The 14,084-nt window shown below is 48.6% G+C and overlaps 3 protein-coding genes across 11 annotated transcripts in view; 2 read left to right on the forward strand and 1 right to left on the reverse strand.

Moving 5' to 3' along the window:
- Positions 1–238: 238 nt before the first annotated feature.
- Positions 239–1,967, forward strand: SELENOH (selenoprotein H). Of its 2 annotated transcripts, none has more exons than XM_008951827.6 (4): positions 239–646; positions 736–881; positions 1,044–1,174; positions 1,792–1,967. In XM_008951827.6, exons 1-3 carry the CDS (start codon positions 525–527, stop codon positions 1,142–1,144), a joined length of 369 nt encoding a protein of 122 aa, XP_008950075.2. In that variant the 5' UTR covers positions 239–524; the 3' UTR covers positions 1,145–1,174; positions 1,792–1,967. The 2 variants fall into 2 exon arrangements, with proteins under 2 accessions (XP_008950075.2, XP_034788549.1); XM_034932658.3 differs by having other exon boundaries at positions 279–646; positions 1,044–1,154.
- Positions 1,968–2,335: 368 nt separating this feature from the next.
- On the reverse strand, positions 2,336–12,106 carry BTBD18 (BTB domain containing 18). Of its 2 annotated transcripts, XM_034932659.3 has the most exons (5): positions 12,043–12,106; positions 11,573–11,723; positions 11,045–11,120; positions 9,980–10,151; positions 2,336–5,076 (listed from the first exon to the last, which is right to left on the reverse strand). In XM_034932659.3, exons 4-5 carry the CDS (start codon positions 10,101–10,103, stop codon positions 3,062–3,064), a joined length of 2,139 nt encoding a protein of 712 aa, XP_034788550.1. In that variant the 5' UTR covers positions 10,104–10,151; positions 11,045–11,120; positions 11,573–11,723; positions 12,043–12,106; the 3' UTR covers positions 2,336–3,061. The 2 variants fall into 2 exon arrangements, with proteins under 2 accessions (XP_034788550.1, XP_063464252.1); XM_063608182.1 differs by having other exon boundaries at positions 9,980–12,076.
- Positions 12,107–12,193: 87 nt separating this feature from the next.
- The window catches only part of CTNND1 (catenin delta 1), a 65,325-nt gene continuing 63,434 nt past the window's right edge, over positions 12,194–14,084 (forward strand). For 2 of the 7 annotated variants that reach the window (XM_055094352.2, XM_055094354.2), the window contains exon 1: positions 12,222–12,334. The gene's annotated coding sequence lies outside the window, so the exon portion shown is untranslated. Of the gene's footprint in view, positions 12,335–14,084 lie in introns of all 7 variants that reach the window. The other 5 variants (XM_055094337.2, XM_055094344.2, XM_055094348.2 and 2 more) reach the window with 5 other exon arrangements.

Consider the following 14,084-nt stretch of genomic DNA (forward strand, 5'->3'; position numbering starts at 1 on the left):
TGCCGGGCATTGATCCCCAGGACTGGCAAGAGTTGGAGAAGTCTAGTTTCCATAAATCTAGAATAGCGGCCACATGTTGTTAGGTGGTGGGTTTACTTTGGGATTGGCCTGCGGTTGCCAGGGAGGAGAGTTTGGCGGCAGATGGTGGCACACAACATTTAGCGCCATGCAAAGGTACAGAAAAGATTGCGCGAAGCGAGGCTAGCAGTCGGACCTAGTCTCCGCCCCTTCCTGCTGTGTTCACCATCCCAGCGTCCCGTCCCCTCCACCCGAAGCGATGGGGGGTTCCGTCAGGCGCTTCCCGCACCTTCCCGCTCCCTGCTTGCAAAGTGGTTGTGCCCCAAGGTCCGCCTCCAGGCCACGTGGGTGCTGCGGGCCAAGCTTTCCCTTCCTTTGAGAGAGGTTTCCGCTGTAGGAGCAGAGCTTCCGGGCTGCGCTCTTCGTTGCCCAGTTTCCGCTCAGTGGTCGCGTCTCCGCCCCCCACCCACCAGTCCCGCTGCATTCTCGGCCGGGCTCTAGGCGCCATGTCTCCCCGCGGGAGGAAGCGTAAGGCTGAGGCCGCGGTGGTCGCCGTAGCCGAGAAGCGAGAGAAGCTGGCGAACGGCGGGGAGGGAATGGAGGAGGCGACCGTTGTTATCGAGCATTGGTGAGGGGCCTGGAGAGTAACGGGAGAGAGGGAACAGTGGCGCCGCGGGGCCAGGGGCCCCGGTTTCTAACCTCTCCGTCTCTCCCTAGCACTAGCTGACGCGTCTATGGGCGCAACGCCGCGGCCCTGAGCCAGGCGCTGCGCCTGGAGGCCCCAGAGCTTCCAGTAAAGGTGAACCCGACGAAGCCCCGGAGGGGCAGCTTCGAGGTGACGCTGCTGCGCCCGGACGGCAGCAGTGAGTGGGGACCTGGATGTGGGGGAGAGGGACGTGGGGGAAAGGGACGTGGGTTCCGAAGACAGGAAGCGCTATTCTTAGAAACCACGGCAGTGTCATGACTTCAGAGACGTGCTCGTGGGTTCCGAAGTATTGTAACTTCGCTTCATTCTGGCCTTTCAGGTGCGGAGCTCTGGACTGGGATTAAGAAGGGGCCCCCACGCAAACTCAAATTCCCTGAGCCTCAAGAGGTGGTGGAAGAGTTGAAGAAGTACCTGTCGTAGGGAGATTTGGGTAGAAGCCCTCATGCTGAGGTTTGAAATGGGAAGTGGGGGGCGCGACCGCTGTTGAGGAAGAGAAGGTATTGATCTTGGTGTGGCTACAAGTACCCACCTGGCGTGGGTAGCTCACGCCTGCAATCCCAGCACTCTGGGAGGTCGAGGCAGGAGTGGATGGCCAACACAGGGAGACCCTATTTGAAAACAAAAAACAAAAAAAAGACACAATATTGTTTTCTGTCTAGTGTGCCATAAGTGGAATTTATGTCCTTTGGGAGACTGTAGTTGACTGTTGCCCTGGGGGTATGGACAAGTTTTCCATTTGGAAGTTTATTTCATGTTACTTCATTTATGCTTATCCCTACCCTCTTCTGTTTGGTTCTTGGGTGTTCTGTTACTGTCCCGTGTTAACACTGCACTACAATACCATTAAATTTGGTTACAAGGATTTTGACCTTGTCTTTGTCCCTAGTGCTTCATACAGTGCTTTGGCATGTTGTTCTGCACTTATTATGTTGAGTGAGATTTGGAGGAAGGATGCAATCCTTGAGCTTCAGGGTTTGTGAGTTCAAGGGTTGGGGAACATGTCTTCCTCAGTCCTTATGATTGCCCGGATCCTTTCTCTAACCTTATTTCCCTTCTCATTTTTGCAGCTTTGTGTCCCTGGTGATGTTGGAACATTAATGATGGAACATGGCCAAACTTCAGTCATGATCCTGAAGCCATGGTTTCTTCCCTGCCAGAAATGAAGGTTCAGTTATGAGGCAACCCTCTAGTAAGGCATTGTAAAAGTTACTGGATTTGGTTTAATAAAAGTTGAAATAAAGTATTTGAGTAATAGAGTAAAACTTAATCTTAAGGGATGGACAAAGCCAGCCTTGTGGAGTTGGTAGTCCTTGTGTTTTCATAGCCCAAGATAGCCATGTGACCTGGAACTTTTAAAAAAAAAATTTTTTTTAAGAGCCAGAGTCTCACTTTGTCACCCACGCTGGAGTATAGTGGTGCTATCTCGGCTCACTGCAACCATTGTCTCCCAGGTTCAAGCGATACTCCTGCCTCAGTCTCCTGAGTAGCTGGGATCACAGGTGCACACCACCACGCCTGGCTAATTTTTTTATTTTTATTTTTAGTAAAGGCGGGGTTTCACCATGTTGGCCAGGCTTGTCTCAAACTCCTGACCTCAAGTGATATGCCTGCCTTGACCTCCCAAAGTGCTGGGGTTACAGGCATGATGAGCCACCACACCTGGCCTGACCTGCAACTTTTACGATCTCTGGTAAAACATGAGAAATACTTGTAAAAATTATGGGAGCAAAGTAAATAATTTATTTTTTAAAAAAGCAACTGTATCTTTTTCAACTTACTTTTTGGAAGTAATGATGGAAGTACATCTTCTTGGCCCCTGCAGAGGTTTTAGCTAGACTTCCTAATACTGGCAGTGAATAAGCCCCACGTTGGGTGCTGGACAGCATCCATCACTCCCACCCACTTAGTATTCCACCCAACACTGCTTCACACCTTCCTCTGGAACATTTTCTTAAACAATACCCCACCACAGAGGAGGGTGTTCTTTCTCAGCTTTTCCTAAATTACCAGTGACTGGATGCCTTATGACCTGAGAGATCTGGCCTTGGCTGTTACCTATGACCCACCAGAATTGGGGAGCACACAGTTTGTTTCAGTTGTCACTAACCGGAAAATAGATTACAAATAAGATGGTACAAGTTCATAATTTTCTATCTATGGTACCCTTGGCTTCTGCCTGGCTTCTGAGGCTTAGGGAAGGGAGGAAGGGACCTACAAAGAGCCAGGGTACACCTGCCTCTTGTGCTGAGGGCACGTGCCAGCTTCTCTGCCAGTAAGCCTTTTGCTAGCTAACATTTCCCACCCTCCCAAGGCCCCTAACCTGCCCTCCTCCCTCCACTATGTTAGTATATCTACCTCTGTTTCTGACTCTGAGGAAGGGTCAGGCCACACGGAGGGAACAGTAGTGGGTACCAGCCTCCCCTCTGCTGTCCAGTCCACCACATCAATCTCTTCCTCTTCAGAGCTGGCAGGAAGTGAGCCTAGTAGTTCAGAGTGACCAGATACCTCCTTGCCTGCCTTGGGAGAAGGGTATAATAACTCATCTGTAGTCAAGGAGACTTCCAGCCCAGTCTCCACCCAGTTTGAGCAGGGAGGTGAGAGTTCCCCATAAGACCTCTGGGGAGTATCAAGGGAGCTGACATGGAGAAGTTTGTCTTCCTGACCATCCAGTGGCTGGGAGCTGGTAATTTCAAGGTCTGGTGTCCAACGGCCTCCTACTGAAAGCACTTCACTCACCTCAGAGGGCATGACAAGGGGGCTAAGGAGCTCAGTTGGCTCTCTGTTCTCACCAGCAGGTTCCTTTTCCAATTCTGTGAGCTCCCTGGGCCAGAGTTCCATGTCTGGTAGACACCATTCTTCCCCTTCAATCCAGTTCTTTCCTGTTTCTGTCAGATGGTAGGTAGGCGTTCTGCAGCCCTCAGCCCCTGGACTCTCCAGAGACCCTATAGGTGGTTCAATGTCTGAGCCACAGAGCATGAAGTCCAGGATCTCCTCCAGCTCACTGGTGGCAGCAGCACTTGTGATTCGGTACTCCTCAGCCTCACAGGGCTGCTCCAGCAGAGCTGTGTCAAATGCATAGGGTTCTCTGCAGTCAATAGCCAACATAGGTTCCTTCTCTACCAGTTCTGGACTGGACTCAAACTCTGACTTCACCACTGGGTGGTCTGGGGAGTGGCTAGCAGAGACCAGAATGTCTTGTAGCTTAGTGCACATGGGGGAGTCCTGACACAGTTCTGTTCTAGTAGGTGACATTTCCTGCTCATTACCGGAGAATGGCTGAGTTCCTGAAGGCTCTTGGAAGTCTCCTCCGGGATCTGGGATCTGGGGGCTATCTTGAGTGTTTTTGAGAGGAGTCTCTTGTACCACTTCCCAGCAAGTCCCATTGACAATCTTCCTAAGTTTAACTCTCCCAACCTGCCCCTCCTCTGCAGAGTCTGAGTTAGGTGCCCTGACTTCAGGGCTCCGCTTCCTGCTCCCACCTGTCTTTCCCAGACCAGATGGGTTTGGGGTGCTCTGCAGAGGACTAGCTCTGCCTGGTTTTGGCTTGTCCTCTGGTGCTTCTTTATTTACACTCCTCTGCCGCCAAAGACGCCGGCCAGGGGTTGCAGGCACTGAGCTAGATCCACTTAAAATGCTGGAAGGCTTTGATGTACAGATATCAGGAGACGGCTTTGAGCGACTGAGCCTGATCTTTCTGGGCAACAGGTGTTTGTCCACAGAGGGGTACAAGCTGGGTGGGGAGAGCACTGTAGGATCAAGGGCAGTGTCATTCTTGTTCTCTCTAGGCTCTTGACTATGGCTTGATGGTGAAGAGTTTTTTTCTTGTGGAGTTGGGCAGGCTCTGGCCTTCCTCTTGAGCAGAAGAGTGCCAGACAAATTGTCTGCATTCTGTCGGTTGTTCTCCTGGGGCCCCTCTTCCTTCCCCAAGGACTTCAATCTTATTGCCCCAAGAGGACAAGGAGCTTGAGTAGTGGGCAGTGGGGTGTGAGGGTGGTGGCTGGGTGTCACCACTCTGGCAGAGATTGGTGCAGCACTTGTTGGTTGTAAGCACTCTCGGTTCAGCCTTCGGCCCTGTGGGGCCTTCACCAACTTTCCACCCTCAAGCTGAAGGGATTCCAGCTCCGACACACGGAGCTGACGGGCAGCAGATAGCACATCCTGGGCTTCTTCTTGAGATACTTCCATTTCTGAGGTATACAAGAAGTCCACCAGCTTCCTAAGTGTGCTGATCTTCAGGCCACCCAGCTCTAGCACCACCTTCCCACCCTGAGCTGGCCTCTCCCGCTCCAGGCGCTCTGTGAAGAAGGGGCTACAAGCTGACAGGATGCAGCAGTGAGCTGGAACTGCCTCACCTGAAGGGAAACCCAAATACTTTTGTTATCAGGTAGACTGGCATGTTCATGGGCTAAGCATAGACATTACTACCCAAATGTACTGCCCCTTCTTTTATTTTCCTTCCATGGGACTTCAAGTAAAAGAAAAAAATTATTCTTCTGCCTGCCTGGAACCTTCTGCCATTACTTTTTGCCTAGCTATTTTTTTTTTTTTTTTGAGACAGTCTCGCTTGGTTGCCCAGGCTGGAGTGCAGTGGTGCAATCTCAGCTCACTGCAACCTCTGCCTCCCGGGTTCAAGCAATTCTCCTGTCTTAGCCTCCCAAGTAGCTGGGATTATAGGCGCATGCTGCCACGCCCGGCTAATTTTTGTATTTTTAGTAGAGATGGGGTTTCACCTTGTTGGTCAGGCGGGTCTCCTGACCTCAGGTGATCCACCCGCCTCAGCCTCCCAGAGTGCTGAGATTACAGGCGTGAGCCACTGTGTCCAGCCCGCTACCTTGTTTCTTTATTCTCAAAATCTACCTTTGTCATCACTTCCTTCAGAAAGCCTCCTGGGGCTGAGTGCAGTGCCACATGCTTGAAATCCCAACTGCTAGGTAGGCTGAAGCAGGAGAATTGCTTGAGTCCAGGGCTTTGAGGCTAGCCTGGGGAACACAGTTATACGTTGTCTCCAAAAAAAAAAAAAAAAAAAGCCTTCCTCCACCCCACCACAAGTCTGAGTTAGGTGTTCCTGGGCAGAGGTACTCTGTAGCTATCATGGCACTTAGCTATCTGTATTGTAATTATCCATCTCCTTCACTAGGCTGTAACTGTGAGGACAAGGACCACGTCTGTCTTTCTCACTGAGATATATTCAGTGCCTGACACAAAATAAAGGATCATCATTCTTGCTGAATTTAATTTTATTGACTCACACAAGAGTTCAAAAACTTTTATAGAAGCAACTTGTGGTCTAACAGAAAGAGCTATGGAGGTGGATGATCTGCTGTGCTCTACCCACTGCCTACTAGTCAGTGGTCTGTTCTGAGCCACCTCATTTAATGGGTACTTCCCAGGCAATCTCACTTTGTTTCTTCCATGGCTTTAATTACAAAAGGCTTGCTGATGATTCCCAGATCCATACCTCTGCCTAGATCTCTTTCCTGAGGGAGTAAACATACCACAGCTGGCATGTCTACATATATGCCGCACAAGCACCTTCAATGCAACTTTTCCAGAAAATGAACTTATTCCCCACCCCAAAAAACCTCTCTCATTTTCTACTTCAAAGTAAGGCATCATATTCACCCAGTTGCCTGAGCTTGAAAACCAGAAGTCATTTTTAATTTTCCCTCCTTTACCCATCACATCTAATTAAGTATCAGGGTTTTTTGTCTTTGTTTTTGTTTTTTGAGGCGGAGTCTCACTCTGTGGCCCAGGCTGGAGTGCAATGGTGCGATCTTGGCTTACTGCAACCTCCGCCTCCTGGGTTCAAGTGATTCTCCTGCCTCAGCCTCCCAGGTGCCTGCCACCGCGCCTGGCTAATTTTTGTATTTTTAGTAGAGACAGGGTTTCACCATGTTGGCCAGGCTGATCTTGAACTCCTGACCTCAGGTGATCCACCCGCCTCGGCCTCCAAAAGTGCTGGGATTACAGGCATGAGCCACCACGCCTGGCCAGGGTTGTTTTGTTTTTTGAGACAGGGTCTTGCTCTGCCAACCAGGCTGGAGCACAGTGACACAATCATAGCTCACTGCAACCTCAACCTCCCGGGCTCTGGTGATTATCTTACCTCAGCCTCTTGAGTAGCTGGGACTACAAGCATATACCACCTCAGCCAGCTAATTGTATTTTTTAATAGAAACAGGGTTTTACCATATTGCCTAGGCTGGTCTCAAACTCCTGGGCTAAAACAATCTGTCTGCCTTGGCCTCCCAAAGTGCTGGGATTGCAACTGCACCCGGCTGTTTTTATTTTTTAGAGACAAGGTCTCAGTACATTGCCTAGGCTGGTCTTGAACTCCTTGCCTCAAGTGATCCTCCTTCCTTGGCATCCCAAAGTGCTGAGATTATAGGCATGAGCAACTGTGCCCAGCCTCTAATTAAATATCAGGTTTTTTTAAAGCTAATATTTGTTGAGTCATTATGTGCCATCAGGCATTGTTCTAAGTGTTTTACCAATATTAATTTATTTAATCTTCACTGTAACTCTGTAAAGTAGCTACTGTTATTATAAATGAGTAAACTGAGGCATAGTTAAGTAACATGCTTACAACTGCAAAGTAGCAGGGACAAGATTTGAATTCAAGGCCGGGCACAGTGGCTCAAACCTGTAATCCTAGCACTTTGGGAGACTGAGGCGGGAGGATCACTTGAGCACAAGAGTTTGAGACTAACCTGGGCAAAACAGTGAGACCTTGTCTCTAAAAAGAAAAAAAAGAAAAAAAAAAAAAGAATTTGAGCCAGAAAGTCTGGCTACAGAGTCTATGCCCTTAACCACTTCAGCAACTTTTGTAAACTCTCTTTAATAGCTCATATTTTTATCTTCTCAATGCCTTAATTCAGGTCATCATCATCCCCTCTCTCCTGGATTATGAAACAGCTGCCTATCTAGGCTCAGTAACCAATAATGGCTGAATGTTGTTTCTAAACAACAAGCTGAATGTTGTTTCTAAAGCAGGTATTAGATTATAACCTCCTGCATAAAACTGTTCAGTATGTTTCCCAGTGTCCTGAGATACCTACTTCCTTTGTATGACACTTCAGACCTCACATGTTTACTAATTTCTCTTTTCCTCTCTGGTCAATACATGTTTTATAGTCTGCTCTAATAATAACGAACAAACCCGTGGTCACATCTCTGAACCTGTATACGTGCTGCTGTCTGCCAGGAAAAATCCCTGCTTCCTCCCACTTGTTTGTCTTTCAGATCTCACCTAAGGGGTTATTCCAAGAAAAGTTCCCTAACCCTTGTCTCCCAGTCTCCTCAAGTCTGTGAAGGATGTTCCTTTTTTATCCTCCTAAGTCTGCCTATGACTTACCCAATTATATTTTTAATATATTGCACAGTTACTTGAATGCACTGGATTTTTGAATGTCTTCCCCTTATAAGATTTCCTTAAGAAGAGGAACTTTTGTATGACCACGGTAGCAGTGTTTAGCATACAACAGGCAACTGATACTTTTTTCTTTATTTGGAATTAAATAGTCAATCTCAACTCTGCACTTACTAAGAGAAGCAGCAGGCAAATCACTTAACTGTAGTCCTCAACTCATTCATATGTAGAATTGGAACCATATAGCTAAGGCTTCTCTTACAAGACTGTTAGAATCAGATGAGACATGGCCGGGTGCTGTGGCTCACACCTGTAATCCCAGCACTTTGAGAGGCCAAGGCAGGTGGATCACCTGAGGTCAGGAGTTCAAGACCAGCCTGGCCAACATGGTGAAACCCGGTCTCTACTAAAAAATACAAAAATTAGCCGGGTGTGGTGGCATATCCCTGTAATCCCAGCTACTCAGGAGACTGAGGGAGGAGAATCGCTTGAACCCAGAAGAAGGCGGAGACAGCAGTGAGCTGAGACCACGCAATTGCACTTCAGCCTGGGCGACAGCGCAAGAATCTCAAAAAAAAAAAAAAAAAAATCAAATGAGACACTATACTGTATGTAATCCACAAACTGTAGAGTGGTATACAATATTGGTTATCATAATTATTTTTTATAAATGAAGACATTGAGCCCCAGAGAGATGAAGTTACCTGCCCATTTCTTGGGCCTTTATATATCAGGATCTACTTAGTAACTCTGACTCCTAATCTTGGGCCTTGTACATTATATATCAGGGTCTACTTTATGCTGAATTAACATTTCCAGTGTGAAGTGAAGGGGTGGAAATAACCTATACATTTTTAGTTCTAGCAACAAACAACAAAAGTCATCAATTTGAATATTAAAGAAATTAAGCAGGCCGGGCAACATGGCTCACGCCTGTAATCCCAGCACTTTGGGAGGCTGAGGCAGGTGAATCATGAGGTCAGGAGTTCAAGACCAGTCTGGCCAACATAGTGAAACCCCATCTCTACTAAAAATACAAAAAATTTTCCGGGTGTGGTGGCACGCACCTGTAGTCCCAGCTACTCGGGAGGCTGAGGCGGCAGAATCGCTTGAACGTGGGAGGTGGAGGTTGCAGTGAGCTGAGACCGTGCCATTGCACTCCAGCCTGGGAGACAGAGTGAGACTCTGTCTCAAAAACAAAACAACAACAACAAAAAAGAAAATGGGAAAAGGGTCGGACGTGGTGGCTCACGCCTATAATCCCAGCACTTTGGCAAGCCGAGGCGGGTGGATCACTTGAGGCCAGGAGTTTGAGACCAGCCTGGCCATCATGGCAAAACCTCATCTCTACTAAAAATACAAAAATTAGCTGGGCGTAGTGGCGCATGCCTGTAATCTCAGCTACTTGAGAAGGCTAAGGCATGAGAATCACTTGAACCCAGGAGGTGGAGGTTGCAGGTAGCTGTGATTGTGCCACCACACTCCTGCCTGGGCAAGAGAGTGAGACTCTCAAAAAAAGGAAAACATAATAGTATCATCTAACACATATTGTGGTTAGTATATTAAAAGCACTATTCTAAGTGCTTACCCACATTAACTCTTAATCTTCACAACCATCCCATTGGAATATTATCCATGTTATATAGAATGTATCTGCTTATAAAACTTTACAATTAGATTCATTATTTAAGAGAAAGAAGCAAAGTCACAATTTCACTCTTGAAAACAGTAGTAATTGTCCTAGAAACAAACAGCCCTTTACCAAATAGTTTACAGTGGTCATAGGCAGTAATATTTTGCTGATTTTGTCCTTTACCCTCTGGCCCTGAACTCATTTTATCTTATTCTATGGTGAGTTTTCAGTTGAATTCCGACCACTCTCTTACCTTCTGCCTGCAGAAGGACATCACAGAACACATCACTCTGCTGCTGGTGATGAAGCTGCAGAAAAGCTAACCTGAGGAACCGGGGGTTCCTGTATAGGATTTTGGGACTGGCAGGAGAGCACATGTTGGCAAGAGTCTTAACAAACCTTCTAGGTTTTCACAGATCAGACTCCTGTAGGTGAGATAATACATTTCAGAGGCATGGTTACATCTAATTTGTTTTTTGTCTTTGAAATGGCAGGGGAATTTTGAAAGTGAGAGATAATAGTATGAGTTGAGGAAACATCAGCCCAGAAATTGTGCCAAGGATATCTCAAGAAAGAAAATTATCATAGTGGTTACATGTGGGAGCTCAGAGATAAGCCTAGGTTTGGGTCTTGGCTCTATTTATTAGCCTGGCTGTATAATCTCACACAGGTGACCTAACTTCTCTGAGTCTCACTTTCCTATCCATGAAATAGAATAATAGTACTTACCTTGTAGGGTTGTTTTAAAGATTAAATGAGTCAGTGAAGGTAAAGTTGCTTAGCACAGTGAGTGCCTGGCACAAAATAACTACCAAGCCCCAAATGGTAACTATTATTATCCTTCAACCTTCCTCATTTCCATTACCACTGAGACTCAACTGCTACAATGCTGACTACTTATATTCTTCCTGAGCACCACATCCCAGCTCCATAGGTATAATCTTCAATTTAACACTTTTAAGGAAACATTACTGGGTATAAAATTATCTCTAGTAAGTCGTATGCGCCTTTTCTCTGAGCTCACTGTATCACACTAACCAGCAGAGGGTGCACAATAAAGAAGAGAAGCCTCTGACTCTGCGGGAAGGTCTCTCACAGAACCAAGGACGTTGCCACCCTTGGCTGGGTGTACTTGACCAAAGCGAGCCTGACTGACCCTGGTAGTAGGCAAAGAATTTGGCCTTTACGTTTGTATAGTTAATTACCAGGCTAACAATGCAGCAAGGATAGTAAAGCATTTTACCCCTCCCAAAACAAACTGAGTATTCTGACTTCAGGCTTATGTCCAGCTTTTTAGCTCCGAAACCCCCCAACTCACTGCACAGCTGTGTTCCTTTCCTGGAATGCAGTTTTCTATCAGGTAGCACTGAGGGTCCGAACAGTTCACGTCAAAACTATCAGGAAAGAAGAATGAAAAGGTAAATTAAGAGAAGGCAGGCTTGGCTGGGCGGGGTGGCTCACGCCTGTAATCCCAGCACTTTGGGAGGCCGAGGCGAGTGGATCACCTGAGGTTAGGAGTTTGAGACCAGCCTGGCCAACATGGTGACTCCCCGTCTCTACAAAAATACGAAAATTAGCCGGGCGTGGTGGCAGGCGCCTGTAATCCCAGCTACTCGGGAGACTGAGGTGGGAGAATCGCTTGAACCTGGGAGGCAGAGGTTGTAGATAGAGCCACTGCACTCCAGCCTGGGCGACAGAGCGAGACTCCGTCTCAAAAAAAAAAAAAAAAAAAAAAAAAAAATTCCCATCCCAGTGAGAGAGATGTGGATGGAGGATGGCAGCTGTTGCAAGGGCCCTGGGGAAGCTTCTCAATCCACGAGCGCCTGGCCTTGCCTCCAGACCCAACCTGAAATAGCTTTTCGGTAGACTTTGCTCCTGTTGCCTTCTCTGTGCTTGTCCTCTGTCCAGCCTGCCTTGCTTCCTCTCAATGTTCAGCGTTGAGTCAGGAGGCTGAGCAAAGATGCGCAGGTGGGCCAACGGCTGAGTGCTTCACCTCCCTATCCAGAAGCAAGGGAATCGGTGTTGGCGGAGAAAGCAGGGCTTCAGGGAGAGCCCTGCAAAGCGGGGTGGCCCGCACGCTTTGGCGCCCTGGCCCAACTCCTTTGAAGAAAGACTCCTAGGCGCGAGGGTTTCTGGGAATGGACCGTGGGGATCCGGGAGGCCCAAAGTCAGGACTTCCCGTCACGGCCACCTCCGCCAGCATAGACTTTGCAGGCAGCCCCTGGCGCCCTTGTATCCCTGCGGGCCTCGGCACCCACATGCACTGGGTGGTAGTGATAGCGAGGGTTGTAAGGCCACGCGGCCAGCGCCACACACCTCGTGCCACCGTCCTAGCGCGCTGCGCGTCGCAGAGCCCTACGCCCCTCCTCCTCCCGAGTCCTCGGGCCTACGTCGTCCGGCATACGTCATCCCCATTGGCCGAAGGCTCCCGGGAGAACCAATCAGAGCAGGAGGAGCGCTTTGGGCGGGAGGCTAAGTCTCGAGGGACTTGAGGGCTGAGGGAAGATGGCTGGGCTGCAAGAGGCAGGGGGATGGGCCCGTCAGGGAGGAATTCTTGTGAAAGCCGTCGTCTGCCTCAGCACTCGATGAAAACACACCGAAAAAGAGGGTAGGGATGCTGTAGTAGAGCAGGCACCAAGGCTGTTAAGGGTCATGTCCGTCTTCCCCTTGAAGAGGCAGTAGATGCCCTTGGCTCTGCCTGGAGCGCTCCATGCTTCGTGGAGGAAGTCTCTGGATGGCTCTGGTAACACCGGGTCCCCCATATGGCTAATTTAGAAATCTCCTAAGACCGGAGATGTTATGGAATAAGGTCCTTGGGCAGTTTCTGAATTCAGTTTCTTCACTGATTCCACTCCAACCCCAAATCTTGGAGAACTAATGACCCAGGGGTTTTGCAGAAATTCCCCCCCCCCGCCCCCGCGAACGGTCTCCATTATCGTTACAGAGATGATTTTTTTAAAAAATGTTAATTAGGCCTGGCGCGGTGGTTCACGCCTGTAATCCCAGGACTTTGGGAGGCTGAGGGGGGCGGATCACGAGGTCAGGAGTTCGAGACCAGCCTGGCCAACATGGTGAAACCCCGTCTCTACAAAAATACAAAAAATTAGCCGGGCCTGGTGGCGCGTGCTGTAATCCCAGCAACTCGGGAGGCTGAGGCAGGAGAATCGTTTGAACCCGGGAGGCAGAGGTTTCAGTGAGCCGAGATGATGCCACTGCACTCCAGCCTGGGTGACAGAGCAAGACTCAGTCTCAGAAAAAAAAAAAGAAGGTAATTAATGTTGCCCAGGATGTGACGCGATCCCGGCTCACTGCAGCCTCGACCTCTGGAGCTCCAGCAATCCTTCCACCTCAGCCTCCCAAGTAGCTGGGGCTATAGGCAAGTGCCACCATGCCTGGCTGATTTAATTGTTTTTCTTTTATTTATTTATTTATTTATTTATTTATTTATTTTTTGGAAACAGAGTTCCGCTCTTCTTGTCCACGCTGGAGTGCAAGGCGTGATCTTGGCTCACTGCAACCTCCACCTTAGGGTTCAAGCAATTCTCCTGCCTCAGCCTCCTGAGTAGCTGGGATTACAGGCATGCGCCACCATGCCCAGCTAAGTTTTGTATTTTTAGTAGAGACAGGGTTACACCATGTTGGCCAGGCTGGTCTCGAACTCCTGACCTCAGGTGATCCACCCACCCTGGCCTCCCAAAGTGCTGGCATTACAGGCGTGAGCTACCGCACTTGGACTGATTTTCTTTTTCTTCTTCTCTTTCTTTTTCCCCTTCCCTCCCTCCCTCCCTTGTTTCCTTCCTCCTTTCTGTCTTTCTCTTGTTCTCTTCTCTTTCTTTTCTTTTCCCTTCCCTCCCTCCCTTCCTCCCTTCCTCCCTTCCTTCTTTCTGTCTTTCTCTTGTTTGCTTTGTTTCCTTTCTTTTTCCTCCCTCCCTTCCCCTCCCCTCCCCCTCCCTCCCTCCCTTCCTTCCGTCTTTCTCTTGTTCGCTTTCTTTCCTTTTTTTTCTTTTCCCTCCCTCCCTTCCCCTCCCCTCCTCCTCCCTCCCTCCCTCCCTTCCTTCTTTCTCTTGTTCGCTTTCTTTCCTTTTTTCTTTTCCCTCCCTCCCTTCCCCTCCCCTCCCCCTCCCTCCCTTCCTTCCTTCTTTCTTTCTCTTGTTCGCTTTCTTTCCTTTCTTTTTCTTTTCCCTCCCTTCCCTCCCCTCCTCTGCCCCCCCCCTCCCTCCCTTCCTTTTTTTTCTTCTTTCTTCTGTGTGTTCTTTCTTTCGTTCATTCTTTCTTTCATTCTTTAGCTGTTTTTGTTCTTTTTTTTCTTTTTTAAAAGAGAGACAGGGTCGGCCAGGCGCGGTGGCTCACGCCTGTAA

This window comes from Pan paniscus, chromosome 9, assembly GCF_029289425.2.
Source record: "Pan paniscus chromosome 9, NHGRI_mPanPan1-v2.0_pri, whole genome shotgun sequence".
Classification (NCBI taxonomy): domain Eukaryota; kingdom Metazoa; phylum Chordata; class Mammalia; order Primates; family Hominidae; genus Pan; species Pan paniscus.

Coding starts and splice junctions, on each gene's coding strand:
- BTBD18 (XM_034932659.3), bottom strand. CDS start 10,103: ATGTGCTCTCCTGCCAGTCCCAAAATCCTATACAGGAACCCCCGGTTC. Junction 5,077..9,979: donor TGTCCTTCTGCAGGCAGAAG/GTAAGAGAGTGG, acceptor GTTTCCCTTCAG/GTGAGGCAGTTCCAGCTCAC.